Below are 27,360 nucleotides of genomic sequence, written 5' to 3'. Positions count from 1 at the left end.
CCTTTGACTTAAGTTCATAAATTCAAACATTAATCTCAGAAGAAGCTATGCACCCAGTGGTGATGAAAATCATAAGTGGGATTAGAGCTAGGGTGTGAAATCAAGGTCAGAAATGAAAAGTCTAGATAATGCAGGAAATCCTAGCCAAGTGCTTCAGCAAGATTCTGGCCACTCTTGTACCTTGTAGGAAAACATCTATATCTAGTGGGAGTACATGAGTTTATAAATTACATATAGAAATAAAATAACCACTATTCATGAGGTAGACTTAGAGATCCATTCGATTATTTACTTCTTGCCTAATAAGTAGAAACCTAAGCAGCCCTAAATAGATTCTGAGCTCAGGATTTTGTACGATCCCTGTTGTGGGGGGAGGGGCGTGGGGGTAGAAGACTGGAACATCCTCCAATAACTTAATTAATGGTCATGAACTTCTTTACTAAAACTACTGACCCAATATAAAATGATGGCTAGCTTCTATGGTTTGTCCTCCATTATTTTTGAGTGGTGCCAAAGCTACAAATTTGTCACAGCTTCAGTTTGTGTTAGTTCCCCCTCCTACACTATGTCTTGGAGCCTCAGACTCAAATAGGCTCCTCACTAACTGATGGTGCTTCATGGGTGAGCTGAACTGTCAAGGTAACCCAGAGCCTTGGAAATGCCAGTCAGACTTTCCTTTGGGCAAGTTCAACCCCCCAGTGGTTTAGATCATATTCTCCTTTATGGTCTTTTCTCCTCTTCCTTAGCATCTAATTGGGAGCCACTTGAATAAATCCCTTAGCAGTGTCTGATAGAAGCCATTTTGGAGAAAGAATGCATGATCTATAGAACAATATCAAACAGTGCTTTCCTGCCGTAGGGGGATACTGGAATTACCCCCACAGAGTCTCCCCAAATTAGTACTTTATGTCTTCAGTTACTGATAACACCTAATTCTTTACCTAATTCCAACTGTTAAAATGGAGGCATAATAACTATTTGTGATATTGGGATTGGCAACAATTCCATGCCAGTCGTGATATTTTATTCTTTCTAGATTTTTTCAAACATTCACGTTCTTACTTTTCTATTTTATATTAACACTTATTAGATTGTTTTTTTCTCTAGAACAATGGCTTTGTCTATTTTCTCTTCTCTATCTCCAGTAAGAAAATTTGTGTAAGGAATACACTCGAGAGTATGTTGGTCGACTGCACCACCATAATTAGGTGACCCCTGTGCATGTAGATATACTATTTTGGCCTTGGTGAACTGGTCAAGGATACAATAATGAATCTTTCTCCATGCTCAGTGGTGAAGCTTCTACTTAAGTGGTCCTGAAAGAATCTGAGCTCAGGTTTCTGAAAGGACCCTAGAGACAAAACCTAGAATGCCACTAATAACTTGGTTAATGATTCATGAAACTCTTTAATAAAATTACTGAACTAATACGAAATGATGAGCAGAAAGAGAGAGACTTAGTATATGAAATGTGATGCTGCTCCTTTTGTCCCTGAAATACTAGATGGCAAATGAATTCTTCCCTACATCCCATTCTTTCACTTCTCATCCTTCTCCCAACTGGATAGATTAGCTGTGCTAGAGGCATGATAAGAGCTTAAGATTCAAAGTGTGAAGAAGAGGTGGTCCCTACCTAAAAGTGACTCCTGTGTGAAACAGTAGGCATACAGAAATGTCAAACAACCTTAATACAGTGTACTGTCTTATAAAATTGCATGCATAATTAGGATACTATAAAAGTGTAGAGAACGACCAACTTTGAGGTGTCTGGGGATTACGTAAGGCTTCACAATGGCAGTCAATTCTAAACTGGACATTGAAGATTGAGGAGGAATTCACCTAGGCCAAAGAGAAAGAAGTACATCTCAGTATGAAAGAATAAATTGATCATGGACATGTTGATGTGACCTGGTATGTCTCCCTGTCGTATTTGAAGACATGGAAGTAATTCAGTCTAATTGGAATATTTGAATACATGTAGGAACAGGTGGAAGACAGAGAGAGACAGGTAGGAATTATAGGCAGGCATCAGATGTTTGTGTTTGTGTCTTGATAAAGAGATTTTATAGTCCCTGCTATATTAAAGGGAATCATCAGAGCATTTAAAGCTGAGCATGGACCTTTTAGGTAGTTACTCGGAGGCAGTGGAGTTGGTTGGCAGTTCATTTCCACTACCTCTAGTTAACCTTGGATTTTGCTCTTACCATTGTCAGCAGTCCTATTTGCATCTTTAACACAACTTCTCATTCATTTTACTGATTCACCCTGTGCTCTGAAACTTCACCTCTGAAGTCTCTCAGGAGGACTCAGTCCAGATCTTCCTCACCTCTGGTTTTGGATCTCCATTAACACTAGAGTGAGGCGACCTTGATTTTTATCTGCATACTTAACTCTGATTTCATTACTCCTGGAATGTCATCATTTTGTGGCCTGATGTGCACTCTGAATACAAAAGTATAGCAAGAACTTAAAAGTTTATTTCCAACTTTGATCACCCTTTTAGGACATAAGCTATTAAGTCCAATCCAGGATTTCTGATAAATAACAGTAAAGTGATGTCTACATTCTTGGATGTAATTCAGAAAGTAGAAAGAAGCTTCTATTTATAAAATCCTGTATCAGAAATTCTAATATATAATGTGCGAATCACAAAGGCAATGCTGTGTTTTGTCCTAATTAGTGGGAAGCAGAATCAGCATCATATCTGAAGTCATCTGAGACTTTTTCTGTCTCCAAATTACTTTTGGGGTATTTGAGTTTTCAGACCCTCTTAAAGAGTTAGAAGAATTCATAGTTAAACTAACGTCTTAGGTTCTGTTAAGACGGATCATTGTTCTATAAACTTTTGTTTTTCTGTCTTACCACTTTTAAAAACAAAACAGGATAAACTAAAACAGGAAATTGAACAGCAATGTAGACAGAAAAAAGGTATGTTGATTAAACTGCAGTAGAAGTTGACCAAGCCCTAAATAAATATGTATTTAATGCTCGGAGGAGCAGAGCATGGGAGAATGTTTTCCTTAAGGGTCAGACCCAGAAAAACACTGACTTGTGATAAGAGAAATGGATGTCTTGTTAGTTACAGTGAATAAAATCAGACTGAATGATTTCAAGGTCTAGGTTTTACCAGCTTGAAGAGTATAATAAGATCATTGGAATATTAAGGCTAAATTGTGCTCTGAGCCCCTGTTTAAAAAGTGAGGGTTCTGCACCCCTTCCTCTGCCATTTTTTTCCTCTTAGAAGGTTGATGGTATTTTCTGTTCCAATCTCTTCATAAAAGAGCCATCTTTCTGCCTCTTCTGACAATGCCACATCCACGACACTGTTTTTTATACCAAGACCCTACCTCCTAACTCTCCCTAGAGAGATTCTTTATTCCATGCTGGAGCAAACAGAATGCTCTTTTCCATACTTGGGGTTTCCAACCAGCTCTGGGTGTGTTTTGGGCCCCACAGTAACCCTTATGAAAATGGTCCCATTAGATTTTAGCTTTTCTCCCTCTTCCTTGGGCAAAGAATCATGCCTAGAGGCAGGCAGAAAAAGACAGCAGGTCACCTCCTGTGTTTTACTCCTCCTCAACTCTTCTTCAGGGTGACCTTGCACAAACAAAACAAATCAACACACAACCCCTCTCTTCCTTTTAGACTCCATCAAATATCTCCATACAAATAGAGATGTGTGCACAGGAGCCGGGGTCTAGGAGGTGGGTACTATCTAACTCAGCTTTCCATCTGGCAGTTATTAAGGTCAAATATTAAGCATTTGATTGCAATCACAATTTCTGAGGGGATTCTTCACTGAATACTGTTGATCAAATTGGTTTCTATTATGTTCTGGGCCATGAGCTAGAACTTTATTTCTTCAGAGCCTTATTCAACAAGAATACAGCCTTGAGGATAACATGTTGATTTCTTTTTAAATATTTGAATTATGAAAAGATTCAAAGATATAAAAGGAACAGAAGCTAATATAACTGACACCCCGCTTCCACCCTGAGGTATAATAAATATTGACATTTTTCCATATCTGATTCACATTATGTTTTTAGAGTTAAAATACACTTGAGGCCTCCTTAAGACTTCTACTTAATCCTATGTCTCTCCTTACCCTCTCAGAGGTAATTACTATACTTAAGATGCTATATATCCTTTCAAATCGTGTGTAATAAACACACATATAGGTTTAAATTATGCACAGTACTCTTTTGTGTATTTTTAGCTTTCTCACAAATGATGTCTCTTTTCAGGTTGCTCTTCCTAGTCAACACTTTGACCTCAAGACTTATTCACTTTAATGTATTGGCTGTCCCCTGATTTGCATTCCTAAGTTCATTTTGTCCCAACCAGGTGTCCTGCCCATGAACCTTTAGTGAGCATCTCACAGTGATTTCCTCCTAAGGTAGAGAACTCAGAATAGAGCAGTATCTCTTTAGAAGTCAGTATTTGCCCAGGCTCCAGATAGTATCCCAACTCTTTAGTTGGGACTGGAAAGCTTCGTTTTACTAGATTTTGTCAAAATGTTTGCCAAAATCATGTGTACCCATTTTCACTCCATATGCGATAGAAGGGTTCCCTTTTGTCCACATGCTCAATAAGATGGATGTTATTAGTTTTTAATTTGTTTGCCCCTCCCAATAGGTATGAAATGATATCTCATTGTTTACATAGTAATTTTTCCAATTATTAAAGTTAAGCATCTTATTATGTATTTATCAATAATATATAATTTCTTTCTCTGTGAATTGCTTATTCTAATCTTTTGTCTATTTTTCTTTTTCCTTATTGATTTGTAGGCGTGTTTATCTTACATACATGTAGGAGTACTAATCCTTTGTCAGTTATACAATAGGGACAAAAATTCATGTAGCCACATGCTACTGATAGTATCGTATAAATCTGTAAAATTGATGGTGGTGATGGCAGCTTAAACATCAAATAGAATAGAATTAATATTTTTCAGAATTTTCAGTTTAAGAAAGCAAGGGAATTTGTAATTTCATTTAGGAAAGGTAATCATATGAAATGAACATGCAAAAATGTTTTTAGGCTTAAGGAGGTCAATTTCAATTATCTAGGTTATTTAGTCATATAAAACACTTCATTCCCAACGCAAATGGATAGCTGAAATGCCTTGAATTTAATGTGGTGGTTTTTAGAAATATTTTTTTATTTAGTTCATATTTGCAGCAGTACAGCTCAATATCCCCAAGTTCCTTTTGTATCCAAGCAGTTCAAAAACCCAAATGAAAGATTCAAATAATATAGAGAACCAGTCATAGTAATTTGCTCACAGAAGGAAATCCACCCCACGCATGCTTTGGTTTTGATAATTTCTATGGAAAGAATGGCTCTGTTTTCTTTTAACCCTTCTTTTTGTTTTTTAAATAAATATATAATGTTTGACTTTTCTTAGTAGAAATATATTTTGCTAGGAATGTTTTATCTTGAATACTCTGACCCAAGAGAGTAAAGTAATTTAGCAGAGTTGCTCATACTAGGGATTAAATTGGATATTAAAATATCCACAGAGGATGAAAATGAGTATAAAGACGAATCAGGCAAGAAAGTTAAGAAATGGAAAAGATAAATGATGTTTCTATTTTATTGTCTTTATAAATAAGATGAATTTTGTGCTTTTGGCTTTCATTTACCATATGAATTGATTGTTACCAGATAACAGCTGAGAAAGTTGAATTATAATTTTCAAGAATCAGTGAATTAGCAGCATTTTTTAAGTAGCCAGTGGAAGTCTTCCAGACCTTCTATTGAGTGGTCCTGGTGAAATAGAACAAACTCAAATTCATCTTTGAGTCCACTGGTCTCTTTCCGTAGGCTTTCTGCTGGAGTGTCCTGGGAGTTCCCTTTCTCCTCTTACACAGTCCTTCCACAAGCCTCCCTTCACAGCCATCCGCCCACCTCCAATACTTCAAGTCCTCCATTCCAGACAAAATTGGAATGGATTGCCTCATTTCATTCACACTTTACTGTGAAGCCATGTAAGTTAAGGTCTGCTACTCACCAGTTATGACTTCAGCATCTGAAATTAGTTACATGTTTACTGAGGCTTTGAAAGGGCCAGATGCCATCCAATACATTTGTATGCATTATCCTATTGAATCCTAAGGTAAGGTCTTATTCTTATATTTTATACACATAGAAACAGGTTTTGAAGGGTTAAGAAAACTTGGCCAAGGTTTCACAGCTGGTAGCTAGCAGAAGTGGAACTCAACTCAGTTTAGGATAACATAAAATCTATACTCATGCACACTATACCACACTACCTTGGGCAGATTTTAAAAACTTGCTCTATTGCATACCATCACCATTCATGGAGTAACGGTTGGCTTCCTCTGCTGAAGTAAGTGGCACAAAGGCCGTTAAATTGTGTTCGCTCCAAACTGTACAGGTGGGCAGCCAGCTCCACTGAACTGTTGGAATTCCCGGAGCCCAAGGGCTGGAACAAGGGAGCAAGAAAGAAAGATTGCCTAATCCACTGCTTTTCACTTTGTTTAACCCAGTGATGCCACGCTTTGCTGAACAAGTAGAGGTTGCCATTGAAGCCCTGAGTGCCAACGTCCCTCAACCATTTGAGGAGAATGAGTTCATCGATGCCTCTCGCCTGGTGTATGACGGTGTTCGGGACATCAGAAAGGCTGTTCTGATGATCAGGGTATGTGAGGCCTCTGTAGCTCGGAGCTGCTAATAAGGACCCCAAAGAATTTACTGCCTATTTGTTTTTCAACTACTTAGTATAACTTGGCAAGCTGTTTGACTTCTCATTTAGTCAGACAAGGGGGACTTTTTTACTTATAAAGGGAGGAATGATCCCAACAAGTCTAGATTGGCAATGAATATCCTGAAGAGTGATGTCCCACCTACTTCTTGCATGCATTGTTGCCTAAATTTGGTACTTACTTGGGGTGCCTCTGCTATTCTCCATGTGTTCTTCTTGCTAATATGATTTTCCCATCAGGATCAGAAAACCATGGGATGGAAAGAAATGAATATTACCCAACTTGGTAGTATTTATAATGATAACTATAATAATGATGATATAATAATGGCAATAAAGTGATACACAGATGCATTCTCCTTGTAACAAATAATTAAGATGTTATAAATAAGGCTATATAAGCTTTCAGCAAAACTTCCTTACCAACCCTACTCTCCTCCCATCCTCAATCGTTTGTTGTCAGGTAGGTGTGAGCTTTCCAAACCATTGTCTACGTAATTATATGTATGCTGGAAAACATATAACAGTAGATTTTAAAATGCACATGAGTATCATTTGTAACTTGCTTTGTTCACCCACAATATGCCTTTGTCTATTTCTATTAAGACATATAGCTTACCTCATTCCATTTAACTGCTGCATAGTATTCCATTGTAAGATGATTTTGTTTCTCCTTACCTTACCAACAGTTTGCCATAGCAGTTTTCAAACACATTTCTTAGCCAAAGAACTCTTTCTTCAAATAAACTTAGATATTCTAAAGCACAATTGATGACACAAATACACTTGTGGCTATTATGATTGAAGCAGAGGTGAGGTTTCTACAGTGCTAATCTCAAGAGCATGCTGTCTAATAGAAATATAATCAGAGCCACATTTGTAATTTTAATTTTCTAGTAGACACATTGAAAAAGCAAAAAGAAACAGGTGAAATTAACTTTAATGATGTATTGTATTTAACCAAAATGTATCCAAAACATATGAACTAGCCACATTTAAAGTGCTAAATAGCTCCATGTGGCTCGTGGCCACCATATCGGACAAGGCAGTCCTAGACTGTATCCTCACCCTCAGCCTCCACAGTTGTCTCTGAGGCTGCTCCATGAAAACACAAGGCGTCTGCTGAGTGCACTTTGAAACACTTTCTCTCAGAGCATCTAAATAATCAAAACCACCTCCCCTCAAACACTGAAAAACAATAACAAACAACTAATTTATCTTCTGTGTGTGGTCCCTCAGATATTTCAAGAAGTATCTAGAATGTATTCTCTCTGGACATCCCTAGTCCTTCAAAGACTTCATATATGGTGTTAATTCTCCCCCAAATCCTGTTATCCTTGAAGTCATTACATCTATGTGTGGTCCTTTTCCACTCCTGCATTCAGAGCACAACACAATGATTTCAAGGTGATCTGAGCAGGTGGGGCAAAATATCACCAGAAAGGGTCTCTCTCCCCTCTTTATTGACATCTATGCTTCTCCTGCAATATCTACCAAACTCCTTCACTTGGGAGTACAAATAGCATCTTACCTTCTTATTTTTACGTCAACTTGACTGTTTGCACGTTTAATATGTCTTTCATAATAGTTAGTTGATCAATTTAAAGAATTCAGAGCATTTGTAAGTTGTATCAGACAATAATGATTATACTTAACAATGTGGAGTTCAAATTTGGAATTTGGACACTGTCAGATGTATTTCCTATTCTTCTAACTTACCCATTTTAGATCTGTCAGTCTCTTACCATCTTTCAAATCTTGTATCAGATCTTCTGTCCCCAAATTTTCTCTCTTAAAAATACTAATCCTATTCTTTAATTACCTATAACTGTTTCTGTTTGTGGTAGTATTTATTATACTATTTCCTTTATGTCTATTACCTTCTTTAGACTCTGAAATTTTGGAAAGCAAAGGCTGTCTTTTTATTTTCCCTTCACAATGGTACATTGTCTGGCACGGTGCTTAATACTATGTGTATGTGTTGGGGGGAGGAGGCGGGGTAGAAAAACAAATACCTAGGGAGATAGGAAGGTGACAGAGAGAAAAGACATGAGAATTGGAGGAGAAGGGAAGGAAGGATAGTCAGCCATTTAAGCCAGTAACAAATTAGATCATTTTTTTCCATTACATACTAACTTGTGAAATAAGGTAATAGACCATGAGAGTTATGTTTTCAAAGCATTTGGCACTAAATCCCACTATAATCCTCAAGACATAGTCCCTCTTTTGCCATTTTTCTGCTTTGTTAGCCTTCACATTTTTGTGACAACCATTCATCTGGGAGGCTGAATAATTTTATAGCCATCATTCAGTTATTCATTTATGAGCTGTAAAAAAACATAATTTTAGATAAAATGCCATGTCTTTATTACATGAAGTGTCATTCCTCCATCTCGACATTTCAAGTGATTTGATCAGATGGATTTCACACCACTTAAAACTTAGGAAGAGAGAAATGTACAGTATGTACAAATTGTTATTTTTAAAATCCTTCTCTACTCAGCACCCAAATGGCTTCATTTTGTACTTAATTTCTTGGTTTGCTTTCTGAGTATAATGATTAAGTCTACTTTTAAAAAAAATCCATTGCATTAAGTCAAGAAGAAAGACAGTAAGACAAGTTGAACTGTTTCTTTGCCAGCAAACCTGACCATGCCTCCCTCCCTCCCAAAGTGTTGATTACACTTTGGAAAAATAAGAAATCTTTTTTTCCTCAAAATAAATGTAGAAAGGACCTTGAAGGGTCAAATTCTCTATCACCTTGCCTCTCAGCAATCAATACATATTTAATGGTGATGTTGGTATCTAAGTACTCCAGGCCAGCTCCAGGCAATCCTCTGAAGTAGACAAAGCTTGTCTTTCCTGTATCCCAGCCTCACCTTTCAGGGCCCTACTTCTCTCTTGGAATAGGTCTACTCTGCTCCTCTTACATGAGACTATTGTTTGCTTCTTACTGAGGCTTGTCCTTGCTCATCTATCAGCTGCATAGGAATTTTCTGATTACCCAGCATGGTAGTTTAAACAAAGAATAGACAAATCTGGCACATCAATGTACATTTGATTCTCATTATTTGCAGTAATTATATTCGATAATGTTGCTGGGAACACTAAATTAGAATAATGAACCATTGCTCCCAGGGAAAATTCAGGATTAGGTTCCTGTGAGCCTCTGGTCACATTTTTACCAACTGATCAGTATATAACCTTGTTTTATGTGTGTTTTTGTTTAAAGACACTTTATTTAATTTATATTGTTAATTCATTAACACTGAACTCACTGCCAACCACACTATAACTCATTGCCTGAAGGAAGCTTATCTAACAAGTGCATTGTCTCCATAAGGCACACCACAACCTTCTCGTACTTAGGAACACTAAACAAAGCTTCAGCACTACACTTGGAAGGCATTTTAAGCAGAGAAATAAGCAACAAAAAGCACAAAAATTCAGAAAATGCGGCATTAAATAGACTGCAAAAAGGATACCTGATTACAGTGTAAGAGCTGAAACAAGAGGTGAACCTTGTCCTGTTTGACCTCAGCTGGGAATGTGCACATTGGGTGAGTCAAATATTTTGCCACATTGCACATGTCTGAGAATAACTACAATAGTCATATTTTTGAGATTACATATAAAGTTTGGTGAGTAGGCAAATTCACAAATAAAGAATCTGCAAATAATAAGGAGCAAGTGTATATTTAAAACATTGATTTGCTTACATATGAAACTTTTGAAGGCAGGGAATAGAAACAAAGGGCCTAGGACAGGGTTCAGATAAAGGTCTATAGCTTAACTTCACATGGCCCAAACTGTGTGTGAAGGTGCCCTGAGCACTGCAAGATATTTTAAAATGTTGAAGGAAACGCATAGACATCTCTCAGATACTGCGTGAAATATTAGCTGAAGGTAGGTCACAGTTTAAACATTAGGTTGGTATGTTCCTTTTGCTGACTGTGTTTGTGATGCTGGGTTTCTGATGGTTGCTGTGCAAGCTCAGTGGATGTTCAATTGTATTCTAAGGTTTGAGAAGTCATGCAATGTACAACAGGCACTAAGTTGTTACGTCCAGTCACCTTATTCCATTTTTATGATCTAACTGCTTAATCAACAGAACTGTTAGTTTTTTGTTTTTGTTTCTTAGCCTGGGAGCAGCATTTAAAAAATGACTCAGACAATGAGAGTGCTTGAAGCAATAAAGTTTGGGAACCAATGGCTTAATTGCTGGGTCATTGGCATGCTAATTTCTTTCTCTATGCCTCAGTTTCCTTATCTGCAGATGGGGATAAATATTGCTACAGCTATGAAGCACTAACATAGACCTGACCCTTATAGGTACCCACGAAATATTTTCTTTCTTCATCCTGCTTCGATGAAGTTTATCTTCTTATAATCGATTAAGGAAATAGATTTTATTAAATAATTCAACAATGTTATCAAAATCACAGCAATTGGAGTCATGATATTTGTCATAGCCAGTAAATAAAGGGTTGAAGAAACTTTAAAAACAACTTATGTAACAAAATTGATTTACCTATTACAGATTGCTATTATCCAGTTAATCAACGTGGTCCCATAAAGTGCCTAGTTTTTTGTTTTCTTAATTAATTAGAACTAATTTAGTATGATTTTTTTTTTAAATTTGGTAATTTAATCTTGGTCTTACATTTATCAAATATTTGTTGAATGCTTACTAGCTGCTCCACTGTTGGAGGTACCCTGAATACCAAGATGAGCAAAATAGACAAAAGTCTCTGTCCTCAAGGAATTTGTATTCTTTTGATGGGAGACTGAGAACAAACAAGTGATATAATATGCCAGTTAATGTGCCATGGAGAAAACCAAGGCAGTATAAAGGGGATAGGGCGCAGGATGCTTGTGCAGTTTATAGAAGGATGGTCACTGGGTGACATTTGAGAAGACACTTGAAGGAGGAGGAAACAAGCCACAAAGGTATTAGGGGAAGCCTGTTCCAGGCAGAGAGAATAGTACATGTGGCCTAAGGACACACTGAATGAGATGGGAGCCCATGAAGGGTTCTGAGCAGGAGAATAACATGATCTGACTTAGATCTTAAAGGAACCACCCTGGCTACACTGGTGAGAATAGAATGTATGGGGCAAGGGCCAAAGGAAGGAGATCAGTTAGAAGCCCTCCAGAGTAATACGGGATAGAGATGCCAGTGGCTCATCAGTCCTGACTGGGGAGATTTAGTTCTGTACTGGCTTTAGGGAATCTTTAATCCCGTTTTCTAGTTTGCAATCCATTCTAGTGGTGTAGAGCTCTATTGGGAAATCCTTCTTCTTGTATCACGCAAACACTCCTATCGCAGTTGCCAACCTATGTCCTCATCTTTCTGCTCCCAATGAAACTCATACATATTTGAGCCTTTCCTTTAAATGGACCTTAATACATTTTTCACATGTCCTGGTGCAATGACTCGAAATCCTCCAGCCCTTTCTTATTTCACTTCTCTAGGGAAGCTGTTATAGAGGAGATTGAGCATTGGATTGGGAACCAGAGGCAGACAGATTGATCTTGTTCTGCAACTGATGTGTGGTGTGACCCTGGACAAATCACATGATCTTCTTGGGCCTGTGTAATAGGCACAAGTTAATCTCATAGACTCTTAGAAGGGAGAGATTTTAGAGGCCTAGTACTTTAATTGTGCCCTTTTACAGATAAGACCCACTTTCATAGTCTAACAGTTAGATAATAGTAGATCCAGAGAATCAAAAATAGACCAAAGTGGTTTTTGATTGTTGTAAGAAGGCCTTCTTTGAGAGCCCATAAGGGCAGAACTGAAGCTTGACCCTCGGTCCTCAGCCTTCAGTCCAGTAAATTTTACATTTTTTTGATTCCTTTTACCCTATGTCACTATCTAATGACATACATCTAATTATCTTTGGGCCTGTTTGCAGACCCTTTCTGTTTGTCCATGTCTCCTTAAAATTATGGACGTATTTGACCAACCAAAAAATAACACTCATATTTTTAAAATGAATATTTCAAAATAATAACAGCATGAGTAGGAGACACTTTACAGGCAATTAGCAAACGACCCATGCACAGAACTAGTTATATGGGTGACTTGGATGGGTTTGCTGCATGTTTAAGGCACAAGAAAATATTTTAATTTCATCCATTTGCCTGGTGGTATTTTCGATGGTTAAAAGCATGGGTTCTGGAACTCTCAATTTGCTGTTCTGACACCTTGGAAAATTCACTTAAAAACTTTGAGCCTGTTTATGTATCTATAACATGGGAATTAAATTTATTTCATTAGATTGTTGTAAAGATTAAATCCTTTAGCTGAGTGCCTGACCCATAGTGGATAGTCAATATGATTGCTAGTATTATTATTGTAGTTGTTGTTATTAGGTATATATTTTATTAAGCATAATAATTATGACTATCATGGGTTACTTTAGTTCACTTTTATCTTTTACAAAGCATTTTCATATATATTTCATCCTAGGATCCTTTGAGGCAGGTACGGCAAGTAGCACTTTTATCTCTATTTTTTTGAAGAAGAAAAAGATTAGCCCTGAGCTAACTACTGCCACCAGTCCTCCTCTTTTTGCTGAGGAAGACTGGCCCTGAGCTAACATCCGTGCCCATCTTTCTCTGCTTTATATGTGGGATGCCTAGCCACAGCATGGCTTGCCCAGCGACGCCATGTCCGCACCTGGGATCCGAACCGGCAAACCCCGGGCGGCTGAAGTGGAATGTGTGCACTTAACCGCTGCACCACCAGGCCGGCCCCATCTCTGTTTTTTGAGTGAAGAGACAGAGAAGCAGAAAAGCTCTCAGTGGCTTGCCAAAGATACACAACTCATGAGTGACAAAGTTTGGCCTAAAACATTCTGGTCCCCTGGGTCCACATCCAGGTTATTATTTTTCTCGGTTTTAAACTTCATTTTGATTCTTGAGCCGTAGTCACTTGAATAAAAGCTCATTATTATTAGCCTTATGCTGCCAGGTTGTGTTTGTCATTGACTCATCTACTAAATGCACAGATGACTGAAATGTTTGGACACAGTACTATAGGCACTGTCATATTCTCCTTTTTTCTGTTGAGTGAGGTTTTTCCATTTTACTTTTCTCTCTCCTTTTCAAAAACTAATGATGAAAAGTGCTTGCAATCTTGTCACCTCATCTGTCAGCAGAATTTACCAACTTGCTGTAATTATTCTGCAGTACATTCCAGAAGAGTGAGGAACGACCAGAGATTATTGTCTTTGTCTACAATGAAAATACAACCAGTTATTTGAACTGGGTTCTGTCCACCCCACCCCTGCTTTAGTTAATAAAGTATGGGAACAAAACCTCTTTCTTCTTTCTTTCTTTTAATATTCCTGTGAAAGAAAATTGAGCATCTGTAGATGACTGAGTGAATATTAATAAGGTTGATGATGACAGAAACGGAAAACAAGGAGGATATGCCAAAGCTTGGAAAATTACTAGGCATAATGTGATATTGGCATGAAGGACCCCATTTTATGCCTGTCTGACCGATCTCAAGGCTTCATCAATAACCACACCTGATTAATTACACTGAGGTGGCCAAAGAAACCAGCGGAATAAAAATGTGTCCTTTTGGATGGAGAATGGGCAACTGCATCATCAGTACTATTCAGGGTCTGTTCCTTCCTTTTGAAAGACAGAGCGCTGGGAGGTGGTGCTACTATGTGCCAAAAGGCAGTTTGTGGGTGACCATCACCTTTCAAGATAATGACAGTTGGCCTGAAAATCTCACACTAATGCACTGTCTTCCCTTCCTGTACCATCCTTGCCACCTCCTGAGTTCATCCTCTTATAATTAACAGAACATGATGGTTTAGAGTACGTGCTTCAAACTTCGTGACTTAGAAACCCTTGAACAAGGTATAATGTCTCATACGTCAGTTTCCCTAACTGTAAAATGGAGAAAATAGTGTCTACATCATAGGACTGTTAAGAAAACTGCATGAGTTAGTGTATATAAAGCACTTAGAGAAAACAGTGATAGGTACATGGAAAGCACATAATGCATGCGATCTATTATTATTGTCATTAAAGATGGGGAGGGTGTTTTATTTCTGGGTTTATGGATTCATTCATATATTTTCCCCAATACTGACGTTACATATTGGACGGGATCGTCATCTAACTCTACTCACTTTGAATCCTTTCCATAGCTCCACTTCTTGCCAAATTTATAATGTGAAAAAACAAACAACAACAAAACAACTTATAAAGAACAATATGTTTGGAGTCAGACACATTTGGGTGTTTGTGTCTAAATTATGGTTCTGTTATTAACTAGTTCAGGGACTTTTAGGCACCTTGCTTAGCTTCTTAGAATCTTGGTTTTCTCATCTCCAGATGGAGATGAGAACTCTCTATCACTCAAAACATAGTAGCCACATCAAATCAAACACGTATGTGTATAATGGATTTTGTTGGGATTGGGGATCACCATTAGATGGTTCAACAGCCAGGGGACACAACATGAGCACAGACACCATGGTTCTACTTGAAGTCCCCAAGCCTATTTCGTTGTGCTGGTCTGAGTTAATTATGTATGAAAAGAGTACTTTCATACATTATTATGTATGAAAGAAGTACGTAATCCTCAGTGGTATGTAGTAATTGGTGGCTTCACTCTAAAACATTTTGAATGAATTGATTTCAAAATCCTAAGTAATAATGACAGTGAACATTTAAACAATACCTGTTATGTGCCAGATACTCTACAAAGAGTACATTACTCAGTCTTCATCATAATCATATAGATAGCTACTGTTATCAACACCAATTCACAGAGTTGGAAACCAAAGCTAAGAGAGTATTTTGCCCACAGTCACACAAGGGTTCACATTCAGGCAGTCTTGACTCTAGAACCTATAGTTGTAGCCTGTATACTATATAGCTTACTGACTACATCAGATACTTCATTTGGTCTAGCCATTGGCCTGAAGATGATCAATCCTTTCTGTTTATTGAGACTATAAGAGAGATGTGATGGTACAAAAGAGGCATTATAGAAGAAGAAGAGGTTTAACTTTTGTTGTTGATGGTAACTTTTTACCTTACAATAGATTTCTATGGGTGGAAATAACACACAAATATAACTTTTCTTAAAATTAGAAAGCATTTTGTGTCAAGAGTTAAAATTAGACTTGCTACACCTACAGGAGGAAGTAATAAACAAAATGTATTTTTTTTAAAAAGATAAATTAGGGCAGCTTGATTTATCTGACTGCATTCTAGCCAAACTCTCCCACATAATCCCTTACATGTAACCCCCTACAAGCTCTCTTTGCTGGGGGCTACTTATCCTTTGTAGGGAGGGAGTATATGGATGGGGTGAAGGTTATCAATTTAAAATATGCTGATTTGTCTCTTTGTATCTTTAGACCCCAGAAGAACTAGAGGACGATTCTGACTTTGAGCAGGAAGATTATGACGTGCGCAGCCGGACAAGTGTTCAAACTGAGGATGACCAGCTTATCGCAGGGCAGAGCGCACGGGTGAGTGCACACCCAGGACCTTGGTTTGTTGCACAGGGGCTGCGTTCACCAAATTGGTTTGAGAGAGAGAATTTCTGATTTCTAGGGACTAGGAACCCCAGAGATTCATAGCACAGAAACCTGTGCTTTCATCTGGGGTTGTTTTCAGCAGTTCACATTTTATGCAATGAAAATAGCCACCACTGCTTCTGATTCCTTCTAACTCCATTATCTCTCCATCACTCAAAATATAGCAGCCACATCAAAGCAAACACTTTTGTGTAGAGTGGATTTTGCTGGGGTTGGGGATCATGATTAGATGGTTCAATAACCAGGGACACAGGAATGCTCACATCTTGCATGGCACAGATACCATGATTCTGCTTGAAGTCTCCAAGTTTGTTAATAACATAAGAGGCAAGACACATGAAAATTAATTAGAGTACTACTTTGTTACTGGCCCAGCTGTTGTTGCTCTATACTCTGGCCTATGGTCTCCGATAAACAAGACCACATCTTTTGAAATTGGTTCAAGGCCATCAGAGTAGAGAGAGGACTTTTTTCTCCTTGATACCTACCTACAACCAGGGCAGCAGCCCTAGATCTGTCTGCCATGTGATAGAAAAAGAAATTATAGAGACATACTAGAAGTATGCCACTTTAAGGCATAAAGCAGGAGGCAACAGAAAGATCACTGCTCTGGCTGACATTTGAACATTTCTGAACATTTTGTGACGCTGTCTACCAAAGCAAGTGTTCCAAAGAGGATCCTGGACTCTGACTAATCCAATTAGCCATATCTCTTTGAGGGTAGGTGCAGGTAATCAAGGCCGGGCCGGTGGCAGAAGATAAAATTCTTGGGGATTGCAAAAGAGGGTGAGATTCTCTTCCCTTTAAAGGCTCAGTTTCCATAGAGTAGAAACAATCAAATTATAGTATAATTCAGAGTTAGACATTCTAACTCTCGATGTTAAGTTTTACTTAAGAAAAGATAATGAATAGGAAGTATGAGATTGAGAAAGAGGTAGTAATTTAGGATAGGGATTAAGAAACTCCAGAAAGCTCACACTATTTTAGGAATTGTGAAAGAAGAGTAGGAAATAGTCAATCAGAGGTTAAAATAAAGAGGACTCAAAGAAGACTAAGGCTTTTGTTGAGTCAAGAGTGTCTTTGTACTTAAAGCCCAATTTCTCTTTTGTATTTTGTGTCCTAATAGTCTCATCTAACAATCAAATGACCCAGAAGATGGACATGTAGATGGGAGGTAAAATGTGAGGGTAAAAGCCAGAAAACTAAAGATGTACTGGCTTTGATTTCAGACAGACCTGATTTCTAATTGCAAAGGGTAGAGTGAGGACCATGCTTCCTTACATGCTGCTTAATTTCTCTGAGCTTTGGTCCTATTATCTGCAAAATGTGAATAATAGACTTACTTGATAGAATTCTTTTGAGGTTTTAATTAGTATTTGTAAAATAATGAACACAATACTTGACATATGTTAAGTGCTCAATAAAGGATGACTGAAAATTGTCATCCTTTAGAAGAGAAATCTCTTCTGATCACAGGCTGGTGACAGCTGAAAAGTACACAAAAGAGTATGAAGCGCCATACTTTGAAAATCCCTTGTGGACTCTATTTAGTCTCCCCCAAAATGTTGAAAATTGGGAAATTCATTAAGCTGAGAGTCTTTTGAGCCTGTGTCGGCATAACACTAAACTAATTCATCAACCAAGTGAATTTGTCTTTAAATTTAAGTAAAACCAGCATTTTTATGTCAATGACAAAGGGCAAGTTTGAGTAATTCATCCAAACATTAATCAATTCAAAATCAATTTGATTGACTGATTGCAACTCAGTATTGGTACAGCCCACTATCCATTGACTTGTTTTCTCAAAGACCAACGCATATTGTACAACCCTTATCTTGCTTTATAATTACCATCTTGTCAAAATGGCATGATTAGTCCCACTTTTTACAAGAAAGAATACAGTCTCATTGTACTTCTATTTCATGCATCTTACCTCAGACACCATGTCAATTATGATGAGTGGAAACAAAAGTCAGACAGCACCTGTCTACATCATCTTTTATTTCTTCACCCGATAGGTGAAAAGACAATAGTCTTTTTTGAAAGTTTTTTCTGCATGAATTATGAACATGGTCCAGGATAGTAAAAAGAAAATACTCCTATAATCTAGCACTTGCTGACTTGTCTTTGAGATCCATCATGTGGTCTGTGTGATCAACTTGCAGAAGACAGGATTAGTTATTGAGTCAGCCTATTTTAGCCTGTAATTACATGATGACAAATCAGAGACATAGAATTATGACTTTAAGTTGGAAATAAGAGGCTGCGTTGAATTGCTGAGATGACAGATGGTCGAACTTTTGACCATAAAACTGTGTTAACTTGGTCAAAATTGTGAAGGAGGCAGAAGTTGTCTTTGACAGAGACTGTTGCTCTTTCTAGCAGCCAGTCCTCCCCTGTCAATGGGCCTTATTTTGTGCTCTCATTGAGACAAATTCTTCCTCTCTGAACAGGGTAAATTAATCTGAAAGGAGGTTAAGGTGGGAGAAAAGCTTTTAGTACCTATTCCAACATTGCTTTCAAATTCTGAAATTAGAGTGTTTATTTCTTTTATGTGTCCTTGCCTGCTGCTTCTCTACAACATTTTATGAGAGCGATTGAGAGAGAATGAGAATGATCATACCCTGATCTGATAAAACATAGACACGATCAGACCCTTTGATCCTAGACATGACATCTTATAAACTCTTTTCAGTGACATCTCTTGGGCACTTAACCTTGGTGATAGAATATATTATTTGGAGTCACACAGACCTGATTTTAAATATGGGCTTGGCCAAGCTGTGTGATTTGGGGCAATTTTCTTAACCTCTCCTTCCCTCATTTCCTTGTATATGTATATAGTATCCTACCTCATAATGTCATTAGGAGAACTGCATGATAAAATGTATCACAAAACTTGTCACATAATGTTAAGTTGATGAAGATGATGATGATGTTACCTATAGCATGTGGTAGTCATTTATTAGAAAGCTGGCCAAATAATTTAATCGAAAGAGCTGGACAATTTAGGCAATCATGAAAGTTTTTACTTGAATTAATGGGATAATTTTCCAATTCACTTCACAGCCTGAGACTAGTAAAAGTCAAAGGACCTACTCCTTAACTACTTATATTTATTATCCTTCTTTAAAACCAAGTGAGTAGAACTGGGCACATTGAGTTTTAGTTCTTTTAATCATTATTTATAGACATCCATGTACTTGAAGCCTTAATGTTAGACTCTTGCTCTACATTTAAGAAACTAACACTTGTCCATTTGGAGGCCCATAGAGTTCAAAAGTCATTTTTCTCTTTGAGATTGGAAAAGCAATTATATCAAAAGCTCCTTGAGATTTAGGTTGAAGAAAAGATTATGGAATGAGAGGTTGCTGGTTTGTATCAGTGATTTGCACTTTCATTTAAATTTATAATTTATAACATTAATTGAAAAAGTTGAATTTATAACATTAATTGAAAAAGATGGTTGGCTGTTCAGAGGAAAGGCTGGGAGCCTGGGGTGAGAGGGTAGGAAACTTTGTGGATTCAGGTCTCTGACACCACCAATATGGGGCCGCAGATCAACCAGATGAACAATCTGGAGAACCGTGCTTGTCTCCTGTGAATACAAGAACAGAAACTCAACCGGCCCCAGGTGATTATATCACACAAACATAAAAGCTGATTTTTTTCCCTTTTTCCTTGACCATGAAAATAATTTTTTTCATGTTCCCTTGGTTTGAGGGAATGAACAATTGCATGTTATGTATTTTGTATTCAACTTGATTTCAATGTAGCTAGCCTCTAAGTTTTTTTTCTAGCTAGAACAGCTTTAATGTGTTAACATTTCAAACTGCTGAGTTACATTGATAAGACCTAATTAAAACTCATGTGTTGAATTTTAATTTGATTAACTTGCAAATTTCGCAGTTTGTGATCTACTGTTTATAGATAACCTTTTTTTAAATTCCAGTTTCAGAAAAGGTCAATTATGAATTTTTAAAAGCCAAGAGCATTTTAAAAATATTTAGGAAAAGACTCGGCTCATCAATAGCTACATAAGCAGAAGCAGATGTAATGACACTTGCACCCGAGTCACACACCATTAAGTGCATTATGCGGATCGAGAACCCCTAGAGTCAAAGTAACATCTTCCTTTGCAAATCTGCTTTGAAGGGGCCAGTTTTTCTTTAGAATTGTGCCCTTAGAAAATGTTTGTCAGTTCTGGTAACTTCTCTTGAATTTTGTTGATGCAGTCAGTGGAAAAATGTTTAAGCAGTCAATCAAAAGATATTTATTGAGCTTCTACTCTGTGCAGGATGCTGAGGCCTCTACCCTAAGTAAGCTCAGAGAGAAGTCAGAAGTAGGGCATTAGAAAGAATTAGAGAGTAGAGCAAGGCAGATAATATTCAATTGCTGAATTGTACAATTGAAACTCAAGCGATATAGTTGACAGAGAAGTGTATACCTTTTAATCCTTTTGGAGCAATGAGAGCGTCATTGCTTTTCATTTGAGGATTGACTGCAGAGTCTGGAGGTCTACTGGGTAGTTTTACAGATTCTTTTATAGAGACGCACCTAGTGAATTCTTTAAATCATGCTGGTTAGGACTTGTGAGGTCTAAGTAAAGCATGATTATCAATTTTGTATGAGGAGGACAAATTAATCTAGGACAGCATTAGATCATCAGACAGGGATGCTGCAGGAAAAAAAGTGCATATTTAACTTCCGCAAATTCAAACCCATCCCAATTACGTTGGAATAGCGCCTTGTTATTAGCACAATATTGCATAAGTGAGTTTCTAACAAACTCTTCTATATATTAACCACATTTATAGATACAGTTTTTAAAACTACTTTAAAATATTTTTCAAAATATAGTATTTTAAATACTTTAACTATAGTATTTGTACCAGTCTGGCTTTTTAAATATGTATTGTAATTTGTGTATACACACACACACATCATACACACGATACTCACATACTATCTATACAAAGTCACACACATGCATGCATGGAAGTTAGTAGACGTGGCTGTCTGTTAGTAAGAGGTGGCATCCGGACAGCTGCTAGTCCAAGGATACATCAGACAAAGATACCCTTACTCTGGACAGATGAAGCCTCATGTCTAGGATGCTCAGTCTGTTAGACAGCACTTGTGATTTCAGTGACCCTTGCCCCACTTGGCTGAGACCATTGTGCAGTGTCCAACCTGCATGGGCATGCGTGGTGATGCAGTTGTGCGCAGTCGTTAAGTACAGTGTTAGCTGACCTGGATTTCAGTTCTATTCCTACAGTTTATTAGTTATGTACCATTGGGAATTTAATTAATTTCTCTGAGCCTTGGTGTCATCATTAATAGAATAGGGGTAATAATAGTGTTAATCATTATGTAGAATGATTAAGTAGATTAAGTTTTGGGCTTATATAAGCCTCTTAGCACAGTGCCTGGTATACATGTCTGTGCTCAAGGAATCATGTCAATCTTCTAGTCACATTGAATCCAGGCCCATACCTTCTCTTTGATGGCAACTAAGTAATAAGCTAGAGAAGTACCTGGAAAGGAAAACTAATATAGAAATGATGATAATGTAATGCTAACAATAATCCCATACATGCTTACTTTAATTTTTTCCGACAAAACACTTCATATGTTTATTATTTCATTTGCTGTCTACCGTAACATTTTGAGGTAATTGTTTACTGTTCTTATATCTGAAGTTGTTATGGTTGTGATCTAGTAGCATTGAGGACTTAACCCAAGTTTGTGACAGAGCCCAGTTGAGCCCAGATTTTCTGAGCTTATGTCCACTGAAATTTCTATTAGACATCAGCTACCTCTCTTTCAACAATTCACTTACATTGGGAGGATCTTTACAATTTAGGAAGCAGTTTTTTTGTGTTATTTTACTTATGCTTTGTGAAAGCTATAGGTCCCCCAAATCATTCTCCTTTGGTCTCTCTTGTGGAGAATACGTGTATCCCCGAACCAGAGGGGATACTAGCGCTGACATACTTTCCACCTGCTCCTTTCTGTGAAGCAGCTTGCACATGGTTCTGTGAGGATGCAGTGAAGTGAGGTCAGACATTTCACTCAGGTCCTGCTACATAAATGGCTTTTAACAAACTCAGTTGATTCTCTTTATTCACAGTACTTATGTTCCATAAAGTCACCATGAACTCTTAGTTAGTGACTACTGGATCATTGCTCCTAGAGGAAAGATAGGGTGAGGCTCCTGAGAGCTGCTAGTCTCAACATTTTCTTCAACCAGTCCATACATAAACTTGTTTACTGAGTGTTTTTATTTAGATATCTTGTTTTACAGTTTTGATTCATTAACATTGAACTCATGGCCAAGAGCACTATACCTCGGGCTGAATGAAGCTTATCTAATACATGCATTTTCTCCATAAAGCACATCACAGCCTTCTTGTGCTTAGGGACATTAGATGGGACTTCAGCACTATGCTTGGGGGCCATGTTAAACAGCAAAATCACCAATGAAAAGTACAAAGATGTGGAAAATGTGTCACTAAACAGACCACAGAAAGGGTACTTATTTATAGTATAGTATGAATGTTGAAACAAGAGGGCAGAGAATCTCTTGTTCAGTCTCATCTGGAAACATGCATATCATGTGACTGAAATTTTTTGCAGCTTTGTACATGTCTGTGAATGACAGTGAAAGTACCACAAGTATTAATTTTGGGGTTGCAAATAAATTTTAGTGAATAGGCAAATTTTCAAATAAAGAATCCATGAATAATGAGAAAAGAGTGTAGTTCTTTTCTACACCTCCTTACCTAGCAACTATTGAAAATCAACCTTTGCTTCCTAATCCTATTTTTTATCCCATAACAACTTCGCCGCCTACATACTCATAGGCTCTATGGGGAGCTATGGTCATCCCAGGATTTCCACAGAGGAGGTGGGGGAGGGCCAGCAATAGGTATGCCATCCCTGAAATGCCCTGCATAGGGGATTTTTGTGTAGCATCTAACCCTGGACTCCTTCATTAACACTCACAGAAAGTGGCCCGAACCCACCCCTCCCCAACTTAGATACTCAGATATTGTTTAAATTTTTCTCCTTCCCAGCAACAGAAGGACTTTTTTCTTTTTTTCCTTCTCTGAACAGATTTCAGTGTTGAAAGAGGTGCATTCTTTCATCTGGTAAACGTTTCCCGAGACCAAATATAAAAATTGTCAAGAATAGATTCTTTTGAACAAACATATGTCATCAAAGCAACAGAGAAGTTCTGTTACTGTCAATGTGCATGTACCTTTGGATCCCTATATTTTTGCATGTGGGGTGGAGACAGGGAATTTGGGGACCTTACCAGTCTGTACTTTTCCCTTCCCGGAGATTGCATAAAACGTACTTTCCAGAATGGTGGAGCAGCCTATAACCCTTCTCAGGGTCTGGCTTTGCCCTTAACTGGAGGCAGAGTCAACCTACTGTCTATACTTCCTTTGTCTCATCATTAGTCATACTTTTTCTGTAACCCACGCAGGCCATCATGGCACAACTACCACAGGAGGAGAAGGCAAAAATAGCTGAGCAGGTGGAGATATTCCACCAAGAGAAAAGCAAGCTGGATGCTGAAGTGGCTAAATGGGACGACAGCGGCAATGATATAATTGTGCTGGCCAAGCAGATGTGTATGATCATGATGGAAATGACAGACTTCACAAGGTGAGGCCCGGAGACAAGAAGATGAAGGTTTTCTCATTAAACCCAGAAATGTAACAGTGTATATTAGCATGTGAAAGCCTGATGAAAAATTAAAATACTATATCAAAGCAAGGTAGTGGTATTATAAAATTTACATGTTTAAGTCAAAATGATCTGGACCTAATTCTTAGCAGATAGGTCTTTTTGGTCAAGGAGAACAGATTCGTCTTTGTAATTATTATTGTTTTAGTTATCTGTCCTAAGTCAGTCATAAAATCAAACCCCTGGGGTTTAGGTAGCTCATTTTTGGTCTGTGCTATTTTGCAATGTGTTTAAATATTGTTCTGAAGGTAACGTGAACGATTTGTTAGTATCCCTTTGGATCAACTATATGTCTATACGTAATGTGTGTGTGCATGTGTACATATAATATGCTTTAATGCCGGCTCATGACCTAGCATTAATTTCAGATTATGTTTTATCCTTACATAAAAAGAATCAAGTTCAACAATCTGATTCCGTAAGTTTGAGAGGGAAATTAAAAGTTGTTTAAGTTTTATTTCCTTTTGCTGGGAGCAGTGCTTTTAATAAATCAAGAGACCAATCAGAATTTTGTCAGGAGCCTTTTTCCGCCAGGGGTCATTGCTGTTTCTGTCATTGCGTTTTTAGTCTCCTCTTTAAAGGGAGGTGACATTTCTGCCCTTCCTAACACACAAAGGGCAAACCAAAGGACAGCAAAGCTCAATGAAAAGATCCCTGGATTTTGAGTCTGTATCCCAGGTGATTTTGGACCAGTCTCTTACTGTCTTTATTTATTTGCAAAATAGGGAAATCATACTTTTCTTACCAACTTCACAGGAGGGTTTTAAAATCTAAAAAGATAATGCAATTGCCATACAAATGTAAGCTATCACTTTACTGTAGATTTTCTGGGAAACACACGCACATAGATATACATGAGTAAAGATGTTTTAATCATTCAACATGGTATTTGTCATTAAAACTATGTAAGATATGTGGTAATGTCAAAACATCACCATATGGGTGACAACTTTTTTAATGATTATCGAATGCTTCTAATAAGAAAAGGCTACAATTGATTACAGGTTACAATATGGAACATCTCTGCCTTATCTTCCTTACCCTTTGCCTCTGGCCAATATGTACTGATGACATTGCTTGGCCCTTCCTCCAAATATTTTTAAATTGTTTTTGACTTCAGCGGAATAACTTTAGTGTTATGAGGGTGATCTTTGAGAATTTCAAATGTGATTGTATTCATTAGAAGTTCAAATTTGTACATTTGGTTAGTCTTTGTTAGCTTCACAGATTTATTTCACACATACACACACACACAATAATAGTAGGAAAAAACAATCTAAGTCATTATTTAAGTCTGAATTTCCTACAGATCAGACTATCATGGCAGTCTCAGTCATTGCTTTTCAAGGCCTGTGATAACTTAATTTGCTTGCTTTCAACATTGTGTTAGTACTTTATCTGATGGATATTATGCAATCCATTAATAACATCCCTTGAAAAAATAATCTCATTAGTTTAAAGTGAATAATGAATCTAGTCATGTTGCTAGTTTAGATCAGGAGAACATTTTATAATGCTCCAGATTATATATAACTGTGGTCAAGGAAGAGAGATAAGTTTGAGGAGGTCTTGTTAGATGATATTAAACAAGACAGACTTTCTATTAGTCAAAGTATAGTTTTAAAAGTGAAAAGAAGACCACTTCAATATCCTAAGGATTTTGTATAATCATTTTCTGCTGATTTGAATAATGAAATGTCTAGAATGCTACTGGTTATCATTTTTCCCACTGCCTGATGAGTAGTTTTGTGCCCCTTTGTGAGGGCAAAGAGAGGAGTACAGTAATTAATGACCAGAGAAACAGAAGAGGGTGTGAATTGGAAATGGAGCACAGGAAGCTAAGGTTTTGTGCTGCCTCCATCCATAGAGCCTCTTCCTTTGCAAACAGGTAACTGACTTGAGCCTTTCTTTGTGGCCTCTCCCCTGAGTTCACTGCACTTGACCACGTGCATTACTATTATCGCCCTTGCATTTTCCATTTCAAGGAGGAATAATTTCAGCTCTATGTCTCTAATGACTCTTATGTACTATTTTCTCTTATTTAAAGGAAAGGATATAGCTGATTAGGAATTGAAATGACTACTCTTCTCAAATGATGTTTAAAGGGCATGTGGGTGCAAAAAATAACCTTGAATTTATTATCTTGTTGTTTTACTCTTATCAGTAGCTAATTCATTAATTTGATTCACTAATCTCAGGGATATCCACTCCATTATTATTAAAATTGGAGAGGTTCTGCCTCATTATTTGTGTAATAACTTCTTCATGGAGGATAAAACTGATTATGCCTCATGTCTTTTTCCTCTTCAGTTCTTGAGTTCCATCTCATGGGCAATGGTGGAAGCACTCTCCTGCATAGGGTGAATCCATACCTCTCATGTCATCTTCAGAAAGAAATATTATGTGCTAGTCTTGTGTCTCAATAACAAAAGATGTGCAGATGGCGGCAGCTCAGGAAGAAACCGAAGTTTAATTGTATATCAAGGGACAAAGCTGTCTTTTGAGATCAATCATAAGTTCTGATTTTAAAAGGAACAGAGTTCAGGCTAAGAAAAAACACATCAGGGTACAATCAACACTGAGCACTTAACTCAAAAATCATGTAATCACTCCAGTCTTCCCAAACTTCATTCCTCGCTCACTTCAGACACTTGGTACCTCAGCCCAGGTATCGCTTGATTGATCTTTCAGTTCCAATTCTTGACTCTCGTCAGTCCATTCCATGCCACATCTGGCCGTTAAAGAGCAATCATCCAGATCCCTTTGCACCAAAACTTTCATTAGCTCCTCTTTTCATAGAATAAAATTCAAATCTTTAGTTTGCTATCTTGTTTTTTTTTTTTAAAGATTTTATTTTTTCCTTTTTCTCCCCAAAGCCCCCCAGTACATAGTTGTGTATTCTTTGTTGTGGGTTCTTCTAGTTGTGGCATGTGGGACACCACCTCAGCATGGTCTGATGAGCAGTGCCATGTCCGCGCCCAGGATTCAAACTAACGAAACACTGGGCTGCCTGCAGCGGAGCACGCGAACTTAACCACTCAGCCACAGGGCAGGCCCTTTAGTTTGCTATCTTAAGGCCTACCTTTATTGACCCTTAGACTCCTTTCTTAATTTTGTACATATCTGTACTTCAAATTCAAGGCTGTAATACAAATGTTACTTCCTTGAAGAGTTCAACTCCTGGTCCTGCAGTCTCACTCGACTCCTCAATAATCACCATATTCACTCAATGTTTCTACTGTGCTCTCTTCATGCTGCTTCAGCTGATTGGTGAAAGAGATATTTCCC

The 27,360-nt window shown here is 37.7% G+C and overlaps 1 protein-coding gene across 1 annotated transcript in view; it reads left to right on the top strand.

Annotated features, from left to right (window-relative positions):
- The window catches only part of CTNNA2 (catenin alpha 2), a 962,660-nt gene that overhangs the window by 886,861 nt on the left and 48,439 nt on the right, over positions 1-27,360 (top strand). Inside the window, exons 12-14 of the mRNA XM_046662353.1 lie at positions 6,519-6,670; positions 16,132-16,245; positions 23,810-23,991. Of these exons, the coding sequence (XP_046518309.1) occupies positions 6,519-6,670; positions 16,132-16,245; positions 23,810-23,991 (448 nt within the window). The remainder of the gene's footprint in view (positions 1-6,518; positions 6,671-16,131; positions 16,246-23,809; positions 23,992-27,360) is intronic.

This window comes from Equus quagga, chromosome 5, assembly GCF_021613505.1.
Source record: "Equus quagga isolate Etosha38 chromosome 5, UCLA_HA_Equagga_1.0, whole genome shotgun sequence".
Taxonomy (NCBI): domain Eukaryota; kingdom Metazoa; phylum Chordata; class Mammalia; order Perissodactyla; family Equidae; genus Equus; species Equus quagga.
The sequence above is the reverse complement of the archived record's forward strand: the minus strand, read 5'-3'. Positions and strand labels throughout refer to the sequence as shown.